The sequence below is a fragment of the Entelurus aequoreus genome, linkage group LG08, assembly GCF_033978785.1.
Source record: "Entelurus aequoreus isolate RoL-2023_Sb linkage group LG08, RoL_Eaeq_v1.1, whole genome shotgun sequence".
Classification (NCBI taxonomy): domain Eukaryota; kingdom Metazoa; phylum Chordata; class Actinopteri; order Syngnathiformes; family Syngnathidae; genus Entelurus; species Entelurus aequoreus.
In genome coordinates, this window is record NC_084738.1 from 24,536,802 (window position 1) to 24,556,519 (window position 19,718).

General features: G+C 38.4%; 1 protein-coding gene across 2 annotated transcripts in view; it reads right to left on the reverse strand.

Moving 5' to 3' along the window:
* The window catches only part of baiap2l1a (BAR/IMD domain containing adaptor protein 2 like 1a), a 56,688-nt gene extending 40,859 nt beyond the window's left edge, over nucleotides 1–15,829 (reverse strand). Inside the window, exons 1-3 of one of the 2 annotated variants that reach the window (XM_062056080.1) lie at nucleotides 15,615–15,829; nucleotides 14,195–14,270; nucleotides 10,010–10,096 (exon numbers count right to left, since the gene is read on the reverse strand). In XM_062056080.1, the coding sequence (XP_061912064.1) occupies nucleotides 10,010–10,096; nucleotides 14,195–14,270; nucleotides 15,615–15,665 (214 nt within the window). In that variant the 5' untranslated portion in view covers nucleotides 15,666–15,829. The remainder of the gene's footprint in view (nucleotides 1–10,009; nucleotides 10,097–14,194; nucleotides 14,271–15,614) is intronic. The other variant, XM_062056081.1, reaches the window with a different exon arrangement.
* Between the last annotated feature and the right edge of the window lie 3,889 nt (nucleotides 15,830–19,718).

Consider the following 19,718-nt stretch of genomic DNA (forward strand, 5'->3'; position numbering starts at 1 on the left):
CTGCTTATCAGAACAACCACAATACTTGCAGGACAATATGCAAATATAATCATTTAGCCTGAAATTATTTACAGACGTTGGTTTTTGCATCTATATTTAGCATGTTTGGAAGGTACATGAGAAACTGGCACAGTTACGCACAAATGGCTGTGAGAAAAAGGCAAACGCGCTGCAAAGACAGACAATGGAGAGAGAATTTGTGTAAGTGTGAACATATATGGACTGCCAGAAATAAGAATATTAGCCATATCCTCTTTTCAGCAATGCCATTTTATAATTTTATAGCAGCGGGATGACTTAAGAGACTGATTAAAACAAAGTCAATTGATTTGTATTTTTGTCGGCTAACGTTTTTTTTTAATGGTGTTCCTTATTTCATATACATTATTAGTAGATTTCCTACATAAAATAACTTCTTGCCACAGGAATTTTCTTGCGTCTGGATCATTCAAGTGCACCATCACAGTTATTGCTGTGGAGGGAAATGAGTGTCTCCATGGTGACAGCCATGTACGCAAAATCATAATTTAAATACGGTGGTGTGCACCACTTTTGCACTTATTATCAATTGCACATGTAGTCTTAGTTAACCACCCGCAAGACGGCCACTAATAGTATGCACAATTCTATAGCTTGCACACGCTAATTAGTGTTATTTGGAATCTTGGTAGATCAGGCCCTGAATCACATTGTCATTTGATATCATGCGCTCATAAAAGTAGGCTTTTAGGGATAAAATAAAAAAAACAATCAATCTGTAAGTAATTACTTAAATGTGTCATTAATCATTTAGAATTGGAATTAAACACATGAACGTGTTATTAAATGGTCTGCAAAATATTTTACTCAAAAGTACATTTAATTATTTGATAATTTAATTATTATTTTAATATTTAATAAAAATTATTATTATTCATTTAATTATTGATTTCATTATTTTAGAATTCGGTGATGTAATCAATTATTTCAGGATGTAATTATTTATTTCATTAACCTGTGTGTCAGCACTTAATTAATTTTTTTTTACCCGTCAAACTTAGCCCTCAATGCCTTATTGGTTAAACCGGCACTTCCACTTGTCGACCAGAAAAGCGGAGGAGTACTGGTCGATATCTTGGTCTGAAAGTGCGGAAATAACTCAGACAGCTTCAATAAATTCCTGTACATGCTCTGGGTTAGCAGATCTAGCTGCTTTTATACCCAATCATGGCACCCACCCGTTCCCAATTAGCCTGTTCAACTGTGAGATGTTCTAAATAAGTGTTTGATGAGCATTCCTCAACTTTCTCTGTCTTTTTTGAAACATGTTGCAGGCATCTAATTCCAAATGAGCTAATATTTGCAAAAAATAACAAAGTTTACCAGTTCGAACGTTAAGTATCTGGGGCCGTACTTATCAAGCTTCTTAGAGTGCCATTTTACACTTAAGTCCTGAGAATTTGCGAAATATAGTCCTACTCTCAAACTTAAGAATAAAAGCTTTTTATCAACGTTCTTAAGTCTAAGAATCACTCCTACTCTCCACGATATTTAAGAGACCTTCAGAGGTATCTTAAGTGGTTAGGAGTTGCCAGCAGGGGATGGCACTGAGGCGAGAGAGACGTGCGCGAACGTTCAGGGAACGGAACAATGTTGTTTTTTTTTTTATGACGAGCAGCTGATCAAACGGTATCGTTTAGACGGAGCGGATATTATTTTTGTCACAGATTTAATACTTTTCGATTCCTTGTTGATTTCTGCATGTGTCTACAGTGGGCTAGTATATATAGAGCCACCCACACCAGTTTCAAATTAGTTGCCTAATTAATGAATTGGAAAGAAAATGTTATTACAGTAGCGTATGTGTGTGGCCGTGAGGTGAGTGACGTCAGTGAGTGTGTGGGCGAGAGAAGAGAGGGAGCGGTAGCGTGAGTGCCGGCGGGGACTAGTTTGTTTTGTATTATTTTGTAGTTTATTGTCAAAATATACACTCCCATTGTCCACTTAAATATATCCAAGATATTTCTTTATTCTTAGACAACGGATTCCATTCCGTGATTGGTCATTTCTATGGACACAGAAATGACGTCACCTAAAATTCCGTTTACGGCACATAGTAATGTCGTAATTCAGCTCTGAGTGTGACACTTAAGATTCAGTCCTACACTTCGCTGAAAGTGTGAGTAAGACGCTTGATAACTAACTTTTAAGTGCAGCTTTCAGCGAAGAATTTATTTACTCTTAAGTCAACTCTTAGCAGACTTCTTAGGAGTAATTCTAAGAAGCTTGATAAGTACGGCCCCTGGTCTTTGCAGTGTATTCAATTGAATATAGGTTGAAAAGGATTTGCAAATCACTGTATTGTGTTTTTATTTACGATATACACAACATGCCAACTTCACTGGTTTTGGGTTTTGTATCTACCACCAACTTCTGAAAAAGAACGAGTATATCCTTCTTCGCCGTCAGGTTTTTGAAAGACTTCCAATGTTCCAGGCTTCAAACCAAGGAAATCATTAGACTAGATTTGTGTTAGCCCGGCCACTGACTTTGGCGGGTGGGTTTGACTGATAAGATAAATTCATAAACGCTGACATACAGGTACATTAAATTATTCATTAAATAATTAAATCCTGAAAAAATTAATTAAATTGTGAAATGAATAATTAAACCATGACATACTTAAATCAATAATCAATTTAATGATTAGATAATTAATTAAATATGAAATACACCTTTACAATAAATAAATTAATGACACATTATATGTATTATATGTATTTATTTATTTAATTTTGTCCCATTTGACCTGACCTCCATTTAAAAAGCATACATTAAAAAAGTACTTCAGCTTGTTGCAGGGGACATACTAGGTAGGGAGAATGAAATCTCACTGGCTTTTATGATTCAGCAAACTCATCATGCATCACACAGGAGCACGCAGCCACTACTGGGGTCCGTGTCTAGACAGTCTCATCAAATAGCTCCAAATATTTAAAATGCCACTCCTATTGACCGTAACATCATCTCACAAAAAGCTATCTTTGGCGAAACCCTTAGAGTGTTCCCTGCATCCTCACTCTTTATGCTTCGGGAAAACAAATAGCTGCGTTTGACATTACCATTCTTCTCACACAGACGGCCTATCTCCGTATTTCAAAAAAGCTATTCCCACAGAGGCTTGACAAACAGCAGCACAGAGAAAAACTGGAAGGGGTGTGGATTGCGCCATTCTCTTTTCTCGGCTCACATTTTCGCAGGCGAATGGCAACTCCCTGCAGAGTCCATTCACGCCTTCGTGCACAGAAGGCTTTTAATTGTTTAAAACTGACACATACACAGTGCTTCACTCTCACAGGCCACAACATTAGGTACACACGCACGGCCAAATGCAAGAGGTAAAAATATTGCTTGGACATTCATACATTAATATGTTCATTAATATGGTTGTGGTTCACAGTTGTAGAGAACTGCACAGTTTAATACTGAAAGCAGTTCCACACAAAATTAAATGAAACAACTAAATAGCAGAATAACCATAACCATAACCACGGTGAACTCTCATAGGCACTGATTTTATAGTTTAGCACCTCTCTGAGTGCAATTTTTACTTTCCACCCACAGTCTGAATGCTTCTGTATATGTATATAGTATCATATTTAAACAACACATTCAGAACATTAGTTCTCAGGACTGGACTGTGCACCTTACCTCCTTTTGCACTACTTTTCTTTTCTTTCCTTCCATTTTTTTGCATATTTATAGACTGTCGCACTGATACTGGAGTTGCTTTTAATCTAATTGTACCTGTGTATAGTGACAATAAAAGGCATTTTATCCTTGAAACGTTTCTGGCAATGCATTTTGTCCAAGTAGTATTGCTGTCAGGCAAACGCATATCACTTTTTAAATGCAAGCTACCATGTTATTTTACTGATATTCAAAGCTTGATTTTGCCTTAAAAATGTTTTCCAGAAATCGGGCTTAAAGTGGAGGGGTTGACTTATATTCAGCGTCGTCTTATAATTAAGTCTATAAAATATTATAATATTTTGGCGTGATTTTGTTACTTTACTCTTGTATCATTTACTCTTAACTTAACACATGGATTATATTTCCTGATAATCTTTAGTTACAAGCTCCCCAAGGAGGGACTAAGGCCTTGTTGTGATTTCCTACATTCATCCTGAGACTCTTAAGTTGGAATGGGTACCGAAATAGAAATAGCACATTAGTACCTAAAGATATGGGTAACCACAACAACAACAATGCACTTCTTCATTAGGTACCAATAATGACGGTTACAGCCAGCAAGGTGCATTCACAAACCCCTGAAATTACGAATGTCACACATTACAACTAGGGATAGATACCTTTCCCATTTAAATCGATACAGTACCGATTCCCGGTACTTGATAATCGATACGGTACAGATTCCCGGTACTTGAGAATCAATACGGTACCACGTACCAATATTCAATACTTTTGTGTGTGTTCTACTGTGTTGATAAATGCTAGTAATAAAAACAATGGTTTTTTTTTACATTTAACAGTGAGTTGTGCTATTCATTTGTTATCTTGTTTTCTTATAATTCTGTGTCCCATTGTCAAGTTCTGTACCGAATTGTACAGTAGACTTGCATGCAGTTGCAATTTCAAGACGTAAGATGGCGGTAGTGTATACAGTACGGTGTGTTACCTGAGTCAGGAAGTAGTCTTTGCCATTAAGTTGAATTTGCCAGTCATGTCTTTTGTTGAGCCTTACAAAGTGATTATACTGTAAATATTAAAATTACACACCATCTGTTTGATTGTAACATGCATCCGAGTTGTAGTTTGCATTACCAAATTTGAAGTTCTCGAAATTGCCACATAAAATCGCCAATGCTAATCGGTAGCATGTCTATGGCAAATCCAATGTAAATTAACATCGAGCTAGCATATTTGAAAAAGTGCAGCCTTACTGCACTTGTAAGTGCCTTCTTCCTGCATTGTTGGTGTGGAAAATTGTAAAATTACCTAGAGTTAGTCCGGCTGAGTTTGCTTTGCGTGCTGAGTCTGTAATCGGATTTGAAGTCATGTGATTTTACGTGAATCGGTACCCAGTACTACAGACAGACTTCGGTCGGTACCTATAAAAGTAGCGAATTCGGTATCCCTAATTACAACACAAGTAAGTCTTTTTTTGCACATTCTCTATGTTCTGTATTGCTGCTGGTTTTGCTACAAAAATTACGAAAATAGGTTTCATTTGTTATATTTTTATGTATTACTGTACTTAGTTATTGTTTAATTTAAATAATAAGAAGTATTTCAAATACTAGTCTGTTTACCGTGAATGTCACAGCATTCCATACAAATAAAAAGGCATTGTTTTTTTAATTGGGGCATCTTTTAAGCACCTGCACCAATTTGGTACTAGTATCGGTTAAAATATAAGCGATATTCATCTCTACTTTTAAATTGCTTAAAAGTCAAAGTTTAAGGCAAAGTACAAGATGTTGTGCCACTTTCTGACCAGGAAAACAAGACTTGTAACAGGATTGATACAAGAAACTGAGTAAAATCCACACCAGACCATGGCAGCAGTGAACTCTGAGGTAAAAACTCCCAGTGAATAAATAGCCTTGCGTACCATTAGGGAGGAAAAATAAAGTCTTCAACCAAAGAAAGGGTCATAATGATCTACTAAGCAATCCTGTCCATCACACCAGATGAAGACGCCTGACGCCATAAATGGTCAATTTTGCTTCAATTTGAGCCTCTTATAGGCTCCCCAGAAGAGACAGACAGGCAGGCAGATAGACAGTTGGTGGATTAGGGCGAATCCAAACGAAGAGATGAGGAAAGATCCCTGGTGGAAAGACATTCTTCTGTCGTGTTTATTCAGCATGTTTGCAGTAGGACGCCTGCTGCAGGCTGTGAGAGAATTCACACTCTTCCGCTAAATAGTCCCAGCAGCAAAGATTGTGCAAGGCGCACTCATGCGTTTCTATTACTCATTATGAAATTGAGACAATAAGAACTTGGCAAACATGCACACAATGGTCATGTTTGTTTTCTTTTCTGGTCCAAAAGTGTTTCAACAATTTGATGCACTTAGGTTAAATGTACCATGTTAGCCACTCATTATTAGGTGAATATTTATAAATAATTACTTAGTTAAGAATGCTCCATTGTCATTGTCACTTAAAGGGGAACTGCACTTTTTTTGAAAATGTTTCCTATCGTTCACAATCCTTATGAGAGACAAGAAGACAAAAGTTTTTTGTTTTTTTTAGTTCTAATTTGTAATAATCGTCTCGTTCTATGTGGCTAGCAATGCAGCTACTGAGATCAATCCATTCTGCCTATAAATTACTTTAAAAATGCATCCAAAAACCGCTAACAATAGTTCATTTTCATTCTGTAACCTGTATAATAACCAAGCTGTAGCGACATTGTTATTGTAAGAGCGAACAGTGAGGAACAATTTTTGTAGCGTAGTATCAACTCCCCCTGCGACGGCATACTACGGTCGGTATTAGCTGTAAGCTAGCTATGGCAAGAGGTAAGCTACCGGTAGTTACTGTGTCAACAGTTAAATGGCTTTTGAGTTTGTAATGTACAAAACAATGCGATACGACACCAATCTGTACTGACTGACATGAACAATCATATTACAGTATCTGCAAAGTATTAGCCCATATTTCAAAGCTACCTTGACAGCGTATGTACTGTAGTTGTAATAACACGCATGACGTGCTGCATGTATCATGATCATTATTATAGTGACTCACACGATGGACAGTTTGGCCCAGCTGGCCGGGGAAGTTTTTTCCGGTTTATTTTGGGTAAGCATGACATTTCTGTCCACATAGCTTGTTTCCAAGCTCCACATTTACAGTCAAGTCACGCCGACTTCACTTTCTCGGCTTCCGTTTGCTCTAATGGTTCACTCTCTTTTTGTGCTTGCTAAGCTTCTATAATCAGTAGTTCATCCTCCGTATATTCAGCTTCAAAAAGATAAGGTCGTGAATCCTCATTTGTCCAAAAATAGCCATCTACTTTGTCTTTTACCAAATCTGCCATGATTAGAAAACACAAGCGTTTGTTTCCAGATGTAGGAACACACATTTCATGCCGGAAGTCAGAAGTACGTTGCTATGGAAACGGAAATAAATGCGTTGAGGAAAAAAGTTTCGGTAATGCATAAAATGACCAAAGCTTGGTAAATTTTGTACATATAACATATTGTTATGAACATGTCTGTTGCTACATTATATATATATGCCTGCATTCTGTATATAAAACTCTGATGGAGGTTTTTCAAGTTGTTTTAAAGGGTCTTGAAGGCTACAATGGTGTCTCCCATTAGCCACAATTTGTGGCTAAGAATCCTAATAAAAAGGATTGTCTCTCATAATGATAGATAGTGAACGATAGGCAAAATTCCCAAAAAAGTACACTTTTTTTCAAATTTTGCCCATCATCCACAATCTCTATGTGGGACAAGAACACACACGTCTCTCTGTTTTATGCGTGTTCTAAATAGTAAAAAAACTGCTATTTAGAGGCAGCTAAAAATGCAGGACATAGGATTCAACAGCTCCCCCAATGAAGCGCTTTAAAAGCATAAAAAAGTACCAACAACACTTATTTACATGCCGTGACCTGCATATAAACCAAGCTATAGCGACATTATTATTAACATTTATTATAACAGCTAACACATGGCCTTGCTCACGCTGCTCCTCCGAGCACTAGCGAGTAGCTAGCTACTAGATATGAGCTAGCTTGAACTGCTAATAACGTTGGTTGTGACCCGCCTTAAAACAAAGAAGGCAAAGGGGCTTGAGTTGCCTCTGCTGCTGCTGTATTGTCTGTGAGTTTGGAAAAATGAATGCTAGATTATAAATTTCACCTGTATAGAAGAAGGTTGTGGCGCCAAGCCGAGAACTTTGAAAATCCACACGCTACCAACTTGATACAATATGGCTCTCAACAAATGCAATGCAACATAGGACTATTACAGCAGCGCAAGGAAGCATTTTTTTTTTAATCTGAGGAGTGGTGGTTATTCTGAATTCAGCAGCTCAAAGAGAGCACAAGTGCTGAAAGATACAACCATCCCATCAGTCAGCATCTCAGTGCGTGATGACATTGCAAGTCATTCTTATATGTTCCTTTTTGAAGCGTTTAACAAGAGTGCTACATGATAACGCTACAAGGCTCTCACAAAAGGGCTTTCTATGTTGTAGTGTTCATTGCTATGCGTTCTGTGACATCAATGCATCCTGGAAAGAAGTTACGGTAATGCTTACAAATTACCAAAATACTGTAAATACTCCATGGTATCATGCATGTGCCTGTTACTACATTACATGCATATTTACAGTGTGTATAAAACATTGTTAGAGGTTTTTAGAAGGCTTTACAGGTGGAATAGATAGCATCCCCATTACCCGCATTGTTAGCCGTCTCTTGCTAGCAGTTTTTCACTATTTAGTATGCAATGAAATGAGACAGACGTGTGTTCTTGTCTAATGTAAGGATTCTGGATGATGGGCAAATTTTTTTTAAAGTGCAATTACCCCTTAAGTGTATTGTGGTTTGCATTTTTTAAATTCATATTGTGGCCATATATAGCTGGTTCAACAAACGGCATTTATTATTTTTCTGGTTGCTTTGCAAAGATTTCTGCTTCTTACTGATGTTTCCTCAAACAATTGTTATTACAAAAGTGCAACCACGGAGCAACTACTTAATGAAAAATCTGCGGCTGTCTTTTAGAATACATTGCAAGTCCCTGCAAAAAAAATATGCATCAGAACAGAGAATTAACTTGATGAATAGTTAAAACATTTCTTTAAGACCTCTTAAAAATTAGACCAGCATTCAAGCAATGCTCAAGAATGAGTCATGTGATGATGAAGCAGAACATTGCACAATCTTGCTAGTTGTCAGTTTAAAAATAAGGAAGCTTGTTAGCCAGAAAATACTTTCCTGTTACCACTGTGGAGACTAAGCGAGAGATGACAATTATAGCCATTTAAAGAAATAGTTTTGATATTTGAAAAAAATAAATTAGGGATGTCCGATAATGGCTTTTTGCCGATATCCGATATTCCGATATTGTCCAACTCTTTAATTACCGATACCGATATCAACCGATACCGATATCAACCGATACCGATATATACAGTCGTGGAATTAACACATTATTATGCCTAATTTGGACAACCAGGTATGGTGAAGATAAGGTACTTTAAAAAAAAAATTAATAAAATAAAATAGGATAAATAAATTAAAAACATTTTCTTGAATAAAAAACAAAGTAAAACAATATAAAAACAGTTACATAGAAACTAGTAATTAATGAAAATGAGTAAAATTAACTGTTAAAGGTTAGTACTATTAGTGGACCAGCAGCACGCACAATCATGTGTGCTTACGGACTGTATCCCTTGCAGATTGTATTGATATATATTGATATATAATGTAGGAACCAGAATATTAATAACAGAAAGAAACAAACCTTTTGTGTAAATGGTGGAGGGAGTTTTTTTGGGTTGGTGCACTAATTGTAAGTGTATCTTGTGTTTTTTATGTTGATTTAATAAAAAAAAATTTTTAAAAACAAAAAAAAAACATACCGATAATGAAAAAACCGATACCGATAATTTCCGATATTACATTTTAACGCATTTATCGGCCGATAATATCGGCAGGCCGATATTATCGGACATCTCTAAAATAAACCTTTCCCATTTATAGGGGGAAGAGTTGAAAAAGGTTCAAAAGTTGGTTCTGTCTAGCCATGATGCCAAAATGTAAAAATAATGTATAGAATGCACCTCAAAAGAGTTTTATTTGACTTTTAGATTCGATTGTGTTATTATTTCTAACAGTCAGGTTTCTTTTGCTGTTTGTGTTGATGTTAGCGGTGTTTATATGACATGAAAGCTGGAATTATGTGTAAGCAAAGTGTAGTAGGCCTATAACACTATAGCTAAACTTTTATTGGAAAATGGATAAATTATCAACGTACCAAGTTCCCTGGACACTGGAGACATGGTGGCATTTTCCCCGATTTTTGTGATGGCATCAAAGTAAGCCTTTCCGGCGAAGGTCATACCTGCATGGATGGGCAATGTTGAAACATTTGCATTTGCTTCCTGAAAATATATTTAGTCAAATTTCTATGCTACAAATATCTATGCTGCAGGAACGACTACCAAGGTATTAAATAGTGTGTTACACCGTGTTAGCTTCAGTAACGGAGGGTAAGTACATCAAAAGAATTTCCCTTATTGGTGTTTGTTGCTAGGCATATTTCATAGGGCTTAATCATAACTGCCCTTAGGGTTGTTTAATACTCACTGATGAAGCTTGAAAGAAAACAGGAGTAAGAAACCAGACTAAATAAATTAGATGGTTGTAGACCACCACAATGTATCTAAACAGACAACCTCCAATTTGAATTATTTTTTGGCCTGTACTGTTGGAAACTTAAATGTAAATCTTTTTTTTTTTTTTTTTAAATGTTTGTATGCTTGCGTGAGTTTTATTCATTTTGAGAAGGTGCAGACTACTTCTTGAGAGAAATAACTTCCATTGTCTCAATGTATTATGGCGCAAAGTGGCTAATGGACTTTTTTTGTTAGTCTCTTCAACAATGCAGGTGTAAATATGCCAGATTATAACAAAACTGCTGGTTTCCATATAATGATGATATAATATTTGTCCCTAGAGCCTGTTTAGGATCACCAAGCGTAAGAAAAATCTCTCCTCTCTTGTACTTTTTGCTACTTTTGAGAGAACAGGCACTAAAAACCACTGGGTTTGATGTTCTGGGTTTTCAGGATGGAAGGATAAAAGCACAGAGGTGCACTTAAAAAAACAAACAAACAAAAAAAAAAAAAACAGGCTTCGCGACACATCTTAAAATAGAGCCTGGCGCTCTCCCAACTATCCGTCAGTCGGCTACAGATGTAGATGTACAGATGTAATTTTTTTAACTGATACGGTACTGTGGGGGGGGGGGGGGCGTGGCCTGCGGACCTGCAGCGAAGCGGGGTGTGCCAGGGCCGACTTCGAGATTAGCGACAGGTGCGTAGATGGCACACCTGGGCCGGTTTATCTAATCACCGGTCGCTCTGTTAAAGAGCAGCACTGCAGCAGCCAGGAAGGAGAGGGGTTGTTGATGATGGAGAACGAGTATGAGCACGAGCATGAGAGAGATCGAGGACTGACACGTAACGCAATGACTGAAAAGGAACACAAAGAACATTTATTGAAAAATAAATAATTGTTCAGAACTATGAATGAAGCTGTCATGTCATTGATTGGTGGTCTGAAGAACCCGGAAGAGCAAGTCTTCCACAGGTACCAATTCCCGGTACCTGGGAATTGATACCTGTACACAACTGTACATTAATTGTTTGATAAATGAAGTCATTTTTTAAATGTGACATTTAAAAATGTGCTGGTTATGGGAGCTGTGCTGTCCAATTGTTATATATTGTCTTATTTGCAAGTATTATAGAGTAGACTTTGCATGCAGTTGCAATTCCAAGACGCTAGATGACAGTAGTGTATAGACAACAGTGTGTTGCTTTAACCAGGAAGTAGTCGTTGCCAATAAATTTAATGTTTGTCTAGTCTTATGTTACGCCCTATAAAGCGTTTGTACTATAAGCATAATACTACATACTTGCTGTTTGATTGTAACGTGCATCTTGGTTGTAGTTTTGCTGACCAAATTTGGAGGTGTTGAAATTGCCATGTAAAATTGCTAATGCTAATCAGTAACGCCCAATGTAAATTAGCCTCGAGTCAGCGCATTTTGAAAAAGTGGTGCCTTACTTTCCGTTTCAGTGTTGTCTATAAGGCCTACTTGCTTTGCTAGCATGGACAACTGCAACATTATCTAGAGGCAGTTTGGCTCAGTCTGCTGTGAGCGCTTGCTGCCCCGCTATCACTAATGCTAACCAGTGGCATGTAAAGAGAAAAGCTTGTGCACTTTGGAATAGTGGCGACTTACTTTACTATCAGGCATACTTGCTGTGTTGCCATTGAAAATTACAAAATAACCTAGAGACAGTCCAATTGAGTTTGCTACGAGTGCTGCTTGAGTGCTTGTTTCCTCGCTAAGTGTTTGCCAAACGTAGTATTTTACGAACGGACAGAATACGGTCTGTACCTCTAAAAGTACGGAATTCGGTCCCCATCCCCAGTGGGGAGTTTATGTTTCAATATTATTATTTTGTCCTTAGGGAACAGGCTAAAATAGCACAATAGCCATGATATATGGCATCTATTACGTTGGGAAAGTGCACACTTAAAGTATACAATGTACAAACCCCAAAACCAGTGAAGTTGGCATCTTGTGTAAATCGTAAATAAAAACAGAATACAATGATTTTCAAATCCTTTTCAACCTGTATTTAATTGAATAGACTGCAAGGATAAGATACTTAACGTTCGACCTGGAAAACTTTGTTGTTTTTTTACAAATACTAGCTCATTTGGAATTTGATGCCTGCAACATGTTTCATAAAAGCTGGCACAAGTGACAAAAAAGACTGATAAAGTTGAGGAATGCTCATCAAACACTTATTTGGAACATCCCACAGGTGAACAGGCTAATTGGGAACAAGTGGGTGCCATGATTGGGTATAAAAGCAGCTTCCATGAAATGCTCAGTCATTCACAAACAAGGATGGGACGAGGGTCACCACTTTGTGAACAAATGCGTGAGCCAACTGTCGAACAGTTTAAGAACAATATTTCTCAACTAGCTATTTCAAGGAATTTAGGGATTTCACCATCTACAGTTCGTAATATCATTAAAGGTTCAGAGAATTTGGAGAAATCATGCACGTAAGTGGCTAAGCCCGTGACCTTCGATCCCTCAGGCGGTACTGCATCAAAAACCGACATCAGTGTGTAAAGGATATCACCAAACGGGGTCAGGAACACTTCAGAAAACCACTGTCAGTAACTACAGTTGGTCGCTACATCTGTAAGTGCAAGTTAAAACTAGACTATGCAAAGCCAAAGCCATTGATTAACAACAACCAGAAACGCCGCCGGCTTTGCTGGGCCCGAGCTCATCTAAGATGGACAGATGCAAAATGGAAAAGTGTTTTTGGAAATTGTGGACGTCGTGTCCTCCGGAACAAAGAGGAAAAAATCAGCATCTGTGATGGTATGGGGATGTATTAGTGCCCAAGGCATGTGTAACTTACACATCTATGAAGGCACCATTAATGCTGAAAGGTACATGCAGGTTTTGGAGCAACATATGTTGCCATCAAAGCAATGTTATCATGGATGCCCCTGCTTATTTCAGCAAGACAATGCCAAGCCACGTGTTACAACAGCGTGGCTTCGTAGTAAAAGAGTGCGGGTACTAGATTGGCCTGACTGTAGTCCAGACCTGTCTCCCATTGAAAATGTGTGACGCAATATGAAGCCTAAAATACCACAACGGAGACCCCGGACTGTTGAACAACTTAAGCTGTACATCAAGCAAGAATGGGAAAGAATTCCACCTGAAAAGCTTCAAAAATTGGTCTCCTTAGTTCCCAAACGTTTACTGAGTGTTGTCAAAGGAAAGGCCATGTAACAGTGGTAAAAATGCCCCTGTGCCAACTTTTTTGCAACGTGTTGCTGCCATTAAATTGTAAGTTAATGATTATTTGCAAAAAAAAATTAAGTTTCTCAGTTCGAACATTAAATATTTTGTCTTTGCAGTCTATTTAATTGAATATAAGTTGAAAAGGATTTGCAAATCATTGCATCCAGTTTTTATTTACAAATTACACAACGTGCCAACTTCACTGGTTTTGGGGTTTGTACTTCAATTACTGAAAATATCCCATCATATCAAACGCATTTAAAAAGTGACTTAAGTGCAGAGAATAGCTTCTTGGATGCTCTGTTGCAGCTCATTAACATTAAAGCTATAAACACACAAAAGCACCTTCAAAGTATCTAAACGCCAGCATCTTTGTAAGTCAAAGTTATCTAAAGTTGTTGAGAAATGACATCATATATGGGACTTTCTCATTGTATCCCATTGGGTTGAGTTTTTTCTTGCCCTGACGTGGGATCTGAGCCGAGGACGTCGTTGTGGCTTGTGCAGCCCTTTGAGACACTTGTGATTAAGGGCTATATAAATACACTTTGATTGATGATTGATTGACTTTAAAAAGCTGCGTGCTCTTACCTGTGACTGACTTCTCGTAGCTCTTCCCCAGGTTGACCAGGTTCCTCAAGCTGGGGTTGAACTGTTCCATCACATTCTGGGCAAAGTACCGGTAAGTAAGAAAGGAAGAAAGTAAGCAACACACACACACTCCATTTCAGACATTTTGATACAGTTTTCTTGTGTGGTGGAGGGGGCATTTTTCCATGCACGAGGTGCCCTTGAAATGTGACTACAATAAAATCTTCAATCTTTAACTTGATCTTTAACACTTCTATTTGTGGTGTGGCCCCTCCTTTCCTCTCTCGCCCCCACCCTCTCTATTGAAATGCCTGAATGGTCAAGTGCTGCTCACCTCCCCGATTTGCCCCCCCCCCCGGCACTCCCTGGGAGGAACAATGAGGAGGCAGGTATGACTTAACAATGCAAAAAGTACAGAGTGGGGTGGTGAAAAAAAAGAAGAAAAAAAAGAAGCAAACTGGTTCCTTGTTTTCTTTTCTTTTTTTCTCCCCTCCACCCCATCCAGCTGAAACTGTGGCATGGATGACTCTCACTCACCACACACACACACACACACACACACACACACACACACACACACACACACACACACACGCACGCACACGCACACACTCATGTAATTAAGCAGTTAAACAATAACTCATAACTCATAAGTAATTATTGACTATTTTATTGATTATGGGACAAGCAGTAGAAAATGGATGGCTGGTACTTTTTCGTCATATATTTGTTTGTCTTTGGTACACTAATGTGTATATTATAGGCCATTGGTTCTTTGTTTTATTTTTGCAAAAATATATATCTATTTTTATATTGCTCTTTTTGTCTATATGAACATTATTATGTAAACTCGAAGTTATTGTTTTTTGTTGTTGCTATTTTTGTATTACAATATTTTATTATTGATCATGTTGTACTGCATTGTAATCTTTTGTTTTGTGATTGTGTGATGTTTTTTTGCCTGCACCCCAGGAAGAATAGTCTCCACTGCAGTGTAGACTAATGGGGATCCTTAATAAACTAAACTAAAAAACTAAACTCAGATTTGTTGTTTGTACACGTCACTACGAGGAAATCCAACACCTCCTAATCACCACCAGTGATTAGATTTATGGTCTAACAATGCTGAATTAATCCAATCATCCTTGGATTATTGATGCCATTAATATGCACAATAAAGGAGCTGCAGCGGCACAATCTGCTCCACACAAACAAATGCAAGGTGTGATTTTCCATATATTCCATTCCATTCAAAAAGGCGTAAAAACAAGCAAACATAAAAAAGCACATTTCACATTGTTTTCTTGTTACTGCTGCTGTTTTTTTTTGTTTGTTTTTCACCAACCTACGCTATCGTGTAACATAAAACAGGAAATGATCCCTAAACACAACCGTGTGACTTTAGAACAACTTGACTCACCTTATAAGTCAACTCCGTAAGTTTGCTGACGTCATGCGGAGCCCCCGACATAATGGCACGTTGATTTCCTCAGGTAAACAAAAAAAAAAAAAAAAAAAAAAGGTCGAGTATAATCCGAATGGTCAGTCGCCTTTACAGTCGAACCCAGAGCCGGTGGTCCTGCTCCCAGCATGCACCGCGCGCATGTGTGTACAGTGCAGTGACGCTCCAGCCAGCAGAGAACTCTCTGCCAGCCGAATGGACATCAGCCGGTGTTTAGGGAGGACCGCAGGGGCGGGGCTGTGACGTCACACACGCTTAACAGGTCACGTGGTGTGCTATAATGATTTATGATTAGTCTTGCCATGAATATGACTTGTTTTTAAGTTTTGGCAAAAGTGGGGTTCGAAGGAAAAACACATATTATTCAAAGCGTGTGAGATTATTGTCCACTAGAGGGCACTACAATACAACTGTAAGGCATCTCTATTGGAATTTCGGCTCTTTTAACCAGTTCTAATTTAGTGAGCCCATCGATGGGCTCACTAAAAATAGCCAACTCTTTCAGCTTCCTTAATTGTTTGATATTAAAATGAATTCAAAACAAAATTATACAAATGCTATAATGGTATACAAACGGTAAAATATGAAATCATGTGTTGAACCACTAACAAAATGTTAAAGTTAAAGTACCACTGATAGTCACTAGGTGTGGTGAAATTACCCTCTTCATTTGACCCATCCCCTTGATCCAACCCCTGGAAGATGAGTGGAGCAGTGAGCAGCAGCGGTGGCCGCGCTCGGGAATCATTTTGGTGATATAACCCCCAATTTGGGGTTATATCACCCCCCTCTGTATGGACTGGAGCCTGCAGTGCCTCAGACTGGAAGTCTCTGCAGAGAGTGGTGAGGACGGCGGAAAAGATCATCAGGACTCCTCTTCCTCCTATCCAGGAGATCGCAAAAAGCCGATGCCTGACCAGGGCTCAGAAAATCTGTAGAGCCTCCTCCCACCCCCACCTAGGACTGTTTTCACTGCTGGACTCTAGAAAAGGTTCCGCAGCCTCCAAAGCAGAACCTCCAGGTTCTGTAACAGCTTCTTCCCTCAGGCTGTAAGACTCTTGAACACATCATAATTATCCCCTCAATTCCCCCCAAAAATGGATTAACTGGCTGGAATATAAAGACAATATAACATACATCCATAAACCTGGATGCATATGCAAAAGTGCAATATATTTATCTGTACAGTAATCTATTTATTTATATCTGCACCTTATTGCTTTTTTATCCTGCACTACCATGAGCTAATGCAACAAACTTTTGTTCTTATCTGTACTCCATCCATCCATCCATCTTCTTCCGCTTATCCAAGGTCGGGTCGCGGGGGCAGCAGCCTAAGCAGGGAAGCCCAGACTTCCCTCTCCCCAGCCACTTCGTCCAGCTCCTCCCGGGGGATCCCGAGGCGTTCCCAGGCCAGCCGGGAGAGATAGTCTTTCCAACGTGTCCTGGGTCTTCCCCGTGGCCTCCTACCGATCGGACGTGCCCGAAACGCCTCCCTAGGGAGGGCTTATCTGTACTGTAAAGTTTTAATTTGAGTGACAATAAAAAGGCAGTCTAAGTCTAAGTCTAAGTCTAATTCTAACCCTTGATGCTGAGTGCCAAGCAGGAAGGTAATGGGTCCCATTTGTATAGTCTTTGGACGACAAAAACAGTCTTCTCTAGTTTATCGCTTTTAATTGGTTAAGGAAGTGACTGCAAAATGTAGGAATTATTATTAGAAATTAAATATTTCTACAACTGGAGGGTTAAAAAGCTGTTTAGAACATTCTATATACGTTTTTCAACATTATGAGAGCCTTCTAGACTTGAAATAACACATTTTTTGTCACCTTTGCACTCTTTTAATCCAAAATGCTGCTGCATGAGGCTGAGCCAATCATTGGCCACGATACTGACTAGCACTCTTAGATTGGTTTGGTCTCCTCTTTTGGCCAATACTATACTGTCATATTGATATGTTTAGTTTATTTAGCGATTTTAATGTTTACAAATGCTTAATTTTAGGCCAAACATGTTGTGCAAATGCTTAAAAAAATCCAAAACAAACAAGAAAATTATTCCGATGTGGTGAAGCCGCAATATTTGAAGCGTGATGTGGCAAGGAACAACTGTAATAGCAAATCTCTTAATTTGAGCAACTAAATACTGAAATAGTATCGGTTAGGATTAAATAAAGAATAAACCAAAAACTTTAACATAATATAAAAACTAATATAAATATGACCTTTAAAAAGTCTCTCATCCCTAATCTAAAAAATGTCCCTAATCTAAAAATAAAACGTGTAACTAATTCATATTGGGCAAACAAAAAAACAACCTCAATAACAAATGTGTGATCCTACTGTAAATCGACTTGAGCGTGGTCAGCGCCTTTGAGGCCCTAAACTGCAGGCAAAGTGAAGGTAAAAATAATTTTATTACAGTAAAACAAAATAGAAACAGTGCAGCAGCAAAGTGCACAAAAAACAAACTACAGGCACTGTCTCCTCTAGTGGCCATACTACTGTAGTATTGATATTTCTACTTTATTTAGCCATTTTTATGTTTGAACATGCTTAATTTAGGACCAAAAAGTTGTAGAAAATCCTTAGAAATATAGCTATATCCCCCACAAATCTGCAATATTTGAAGCTCAATGTGGCGAGGCACGACTTTTTTATCAAATGCATATTTTTATTATGGCTCATTATACAGTACTTATAATGGAAAGAGTGCAAAAAAGAATTGGTTTTAATGTAGAAAATCAATTACTCCTCTCAGTTTAAAATAAAGATCTATTTATGATTGTATGTAATACACTTAGATCACACTGCCAGGGCTCTAACTAAGGTCGGCAGATGCAGAGACACTGGCCTAGCATATGTTTGCATAAGATTTATAAACTTTAATTTGTTTAAAGTAAAACCATGTTTACTACATCTTCCATACAAAAATAAAAATAAAAAAATTAACTAAATGATCAGGGTGTACACCGCCTTCCGCACGATTGTAGCTGAGATAGGCTCCAGCGCCCCCCGCGACCCCGAAGGGAATAAGCGGTAGAAAATGGATGGATGGATGGATGGATCTTTTCATGTCGTAAAAGACGACCCCTTTTTTTCCAAGACCCATTTTTGGAAATACATGTTTTTGAGAGAACATTAAAGTGAACACGTCAAGTCAGCCTCACTGTCTGGAGATCCAGGTTCACCTGAGATAGGCTCCAGCTCACATGTGACCCTGTAAAATAAGGACTAGTGATACAGAAAAAGGCAAGAGAAAAAATCAATATCAAACAAGTTTGTGTTGACTGATGTATTTTGTTTCTCGCATGATTAACATTTATGGCCTGTTATGTCATCTGGTTGTCCTGTATTTAATTAGGGAAATGTTTTACATTTTTGTGGTAATTAAGTTCAGTCAAGTCAAATCAATTTAAATGGCTGTCAAGTCATATCCTTGGTGATCTAAGACTGATCATCACTCAGAGCCTTTTGGTACATAAAAACACAAAAGGTCAAACGATTACACTCAATCATTACACACAGATAAATTGTGTGAAATCATGCACTGATAACAACTTACGTCACAGGCTATAGATTCTACAGTGTCAAACTACAAATTCATGGTGTTAAAATGTCTCTGCAAACGTCAATCAATCAAAGTTTACATATATAGCCCTTAATAACAAATGTTTTAAAGGGCTGCACAAACCACCACGACATCCTCAGCTCTGATCCCACATCATGGCAAGAAAAAAAACTCAACCCAATTGGTAAAACCTTGGAAGCCCCCCGCCCCCCTGGGTGACCTGTGCAACGGATGCCGAGTAGATATGGTTAATAACATGAGAGTGCAGTCCATTGGGAGACCAGTAGGGGATCATCTTGAGTGGCGACAAGTCAGCAGCGCAGAGACGTCACCAACTGATGCAAAGAGCAGTGGTCCATCCTGGGTCCCGACTTGGAAGAGCTAGCGCGTCCTCTGTGGAAACTGATACATGGCCACCTCATAACCTCTCCACGCAGGAGAGGGGGGCAGAGCAGAAAAGAGGGACAGCAGATCAACTGGTCTAAAAAGGGG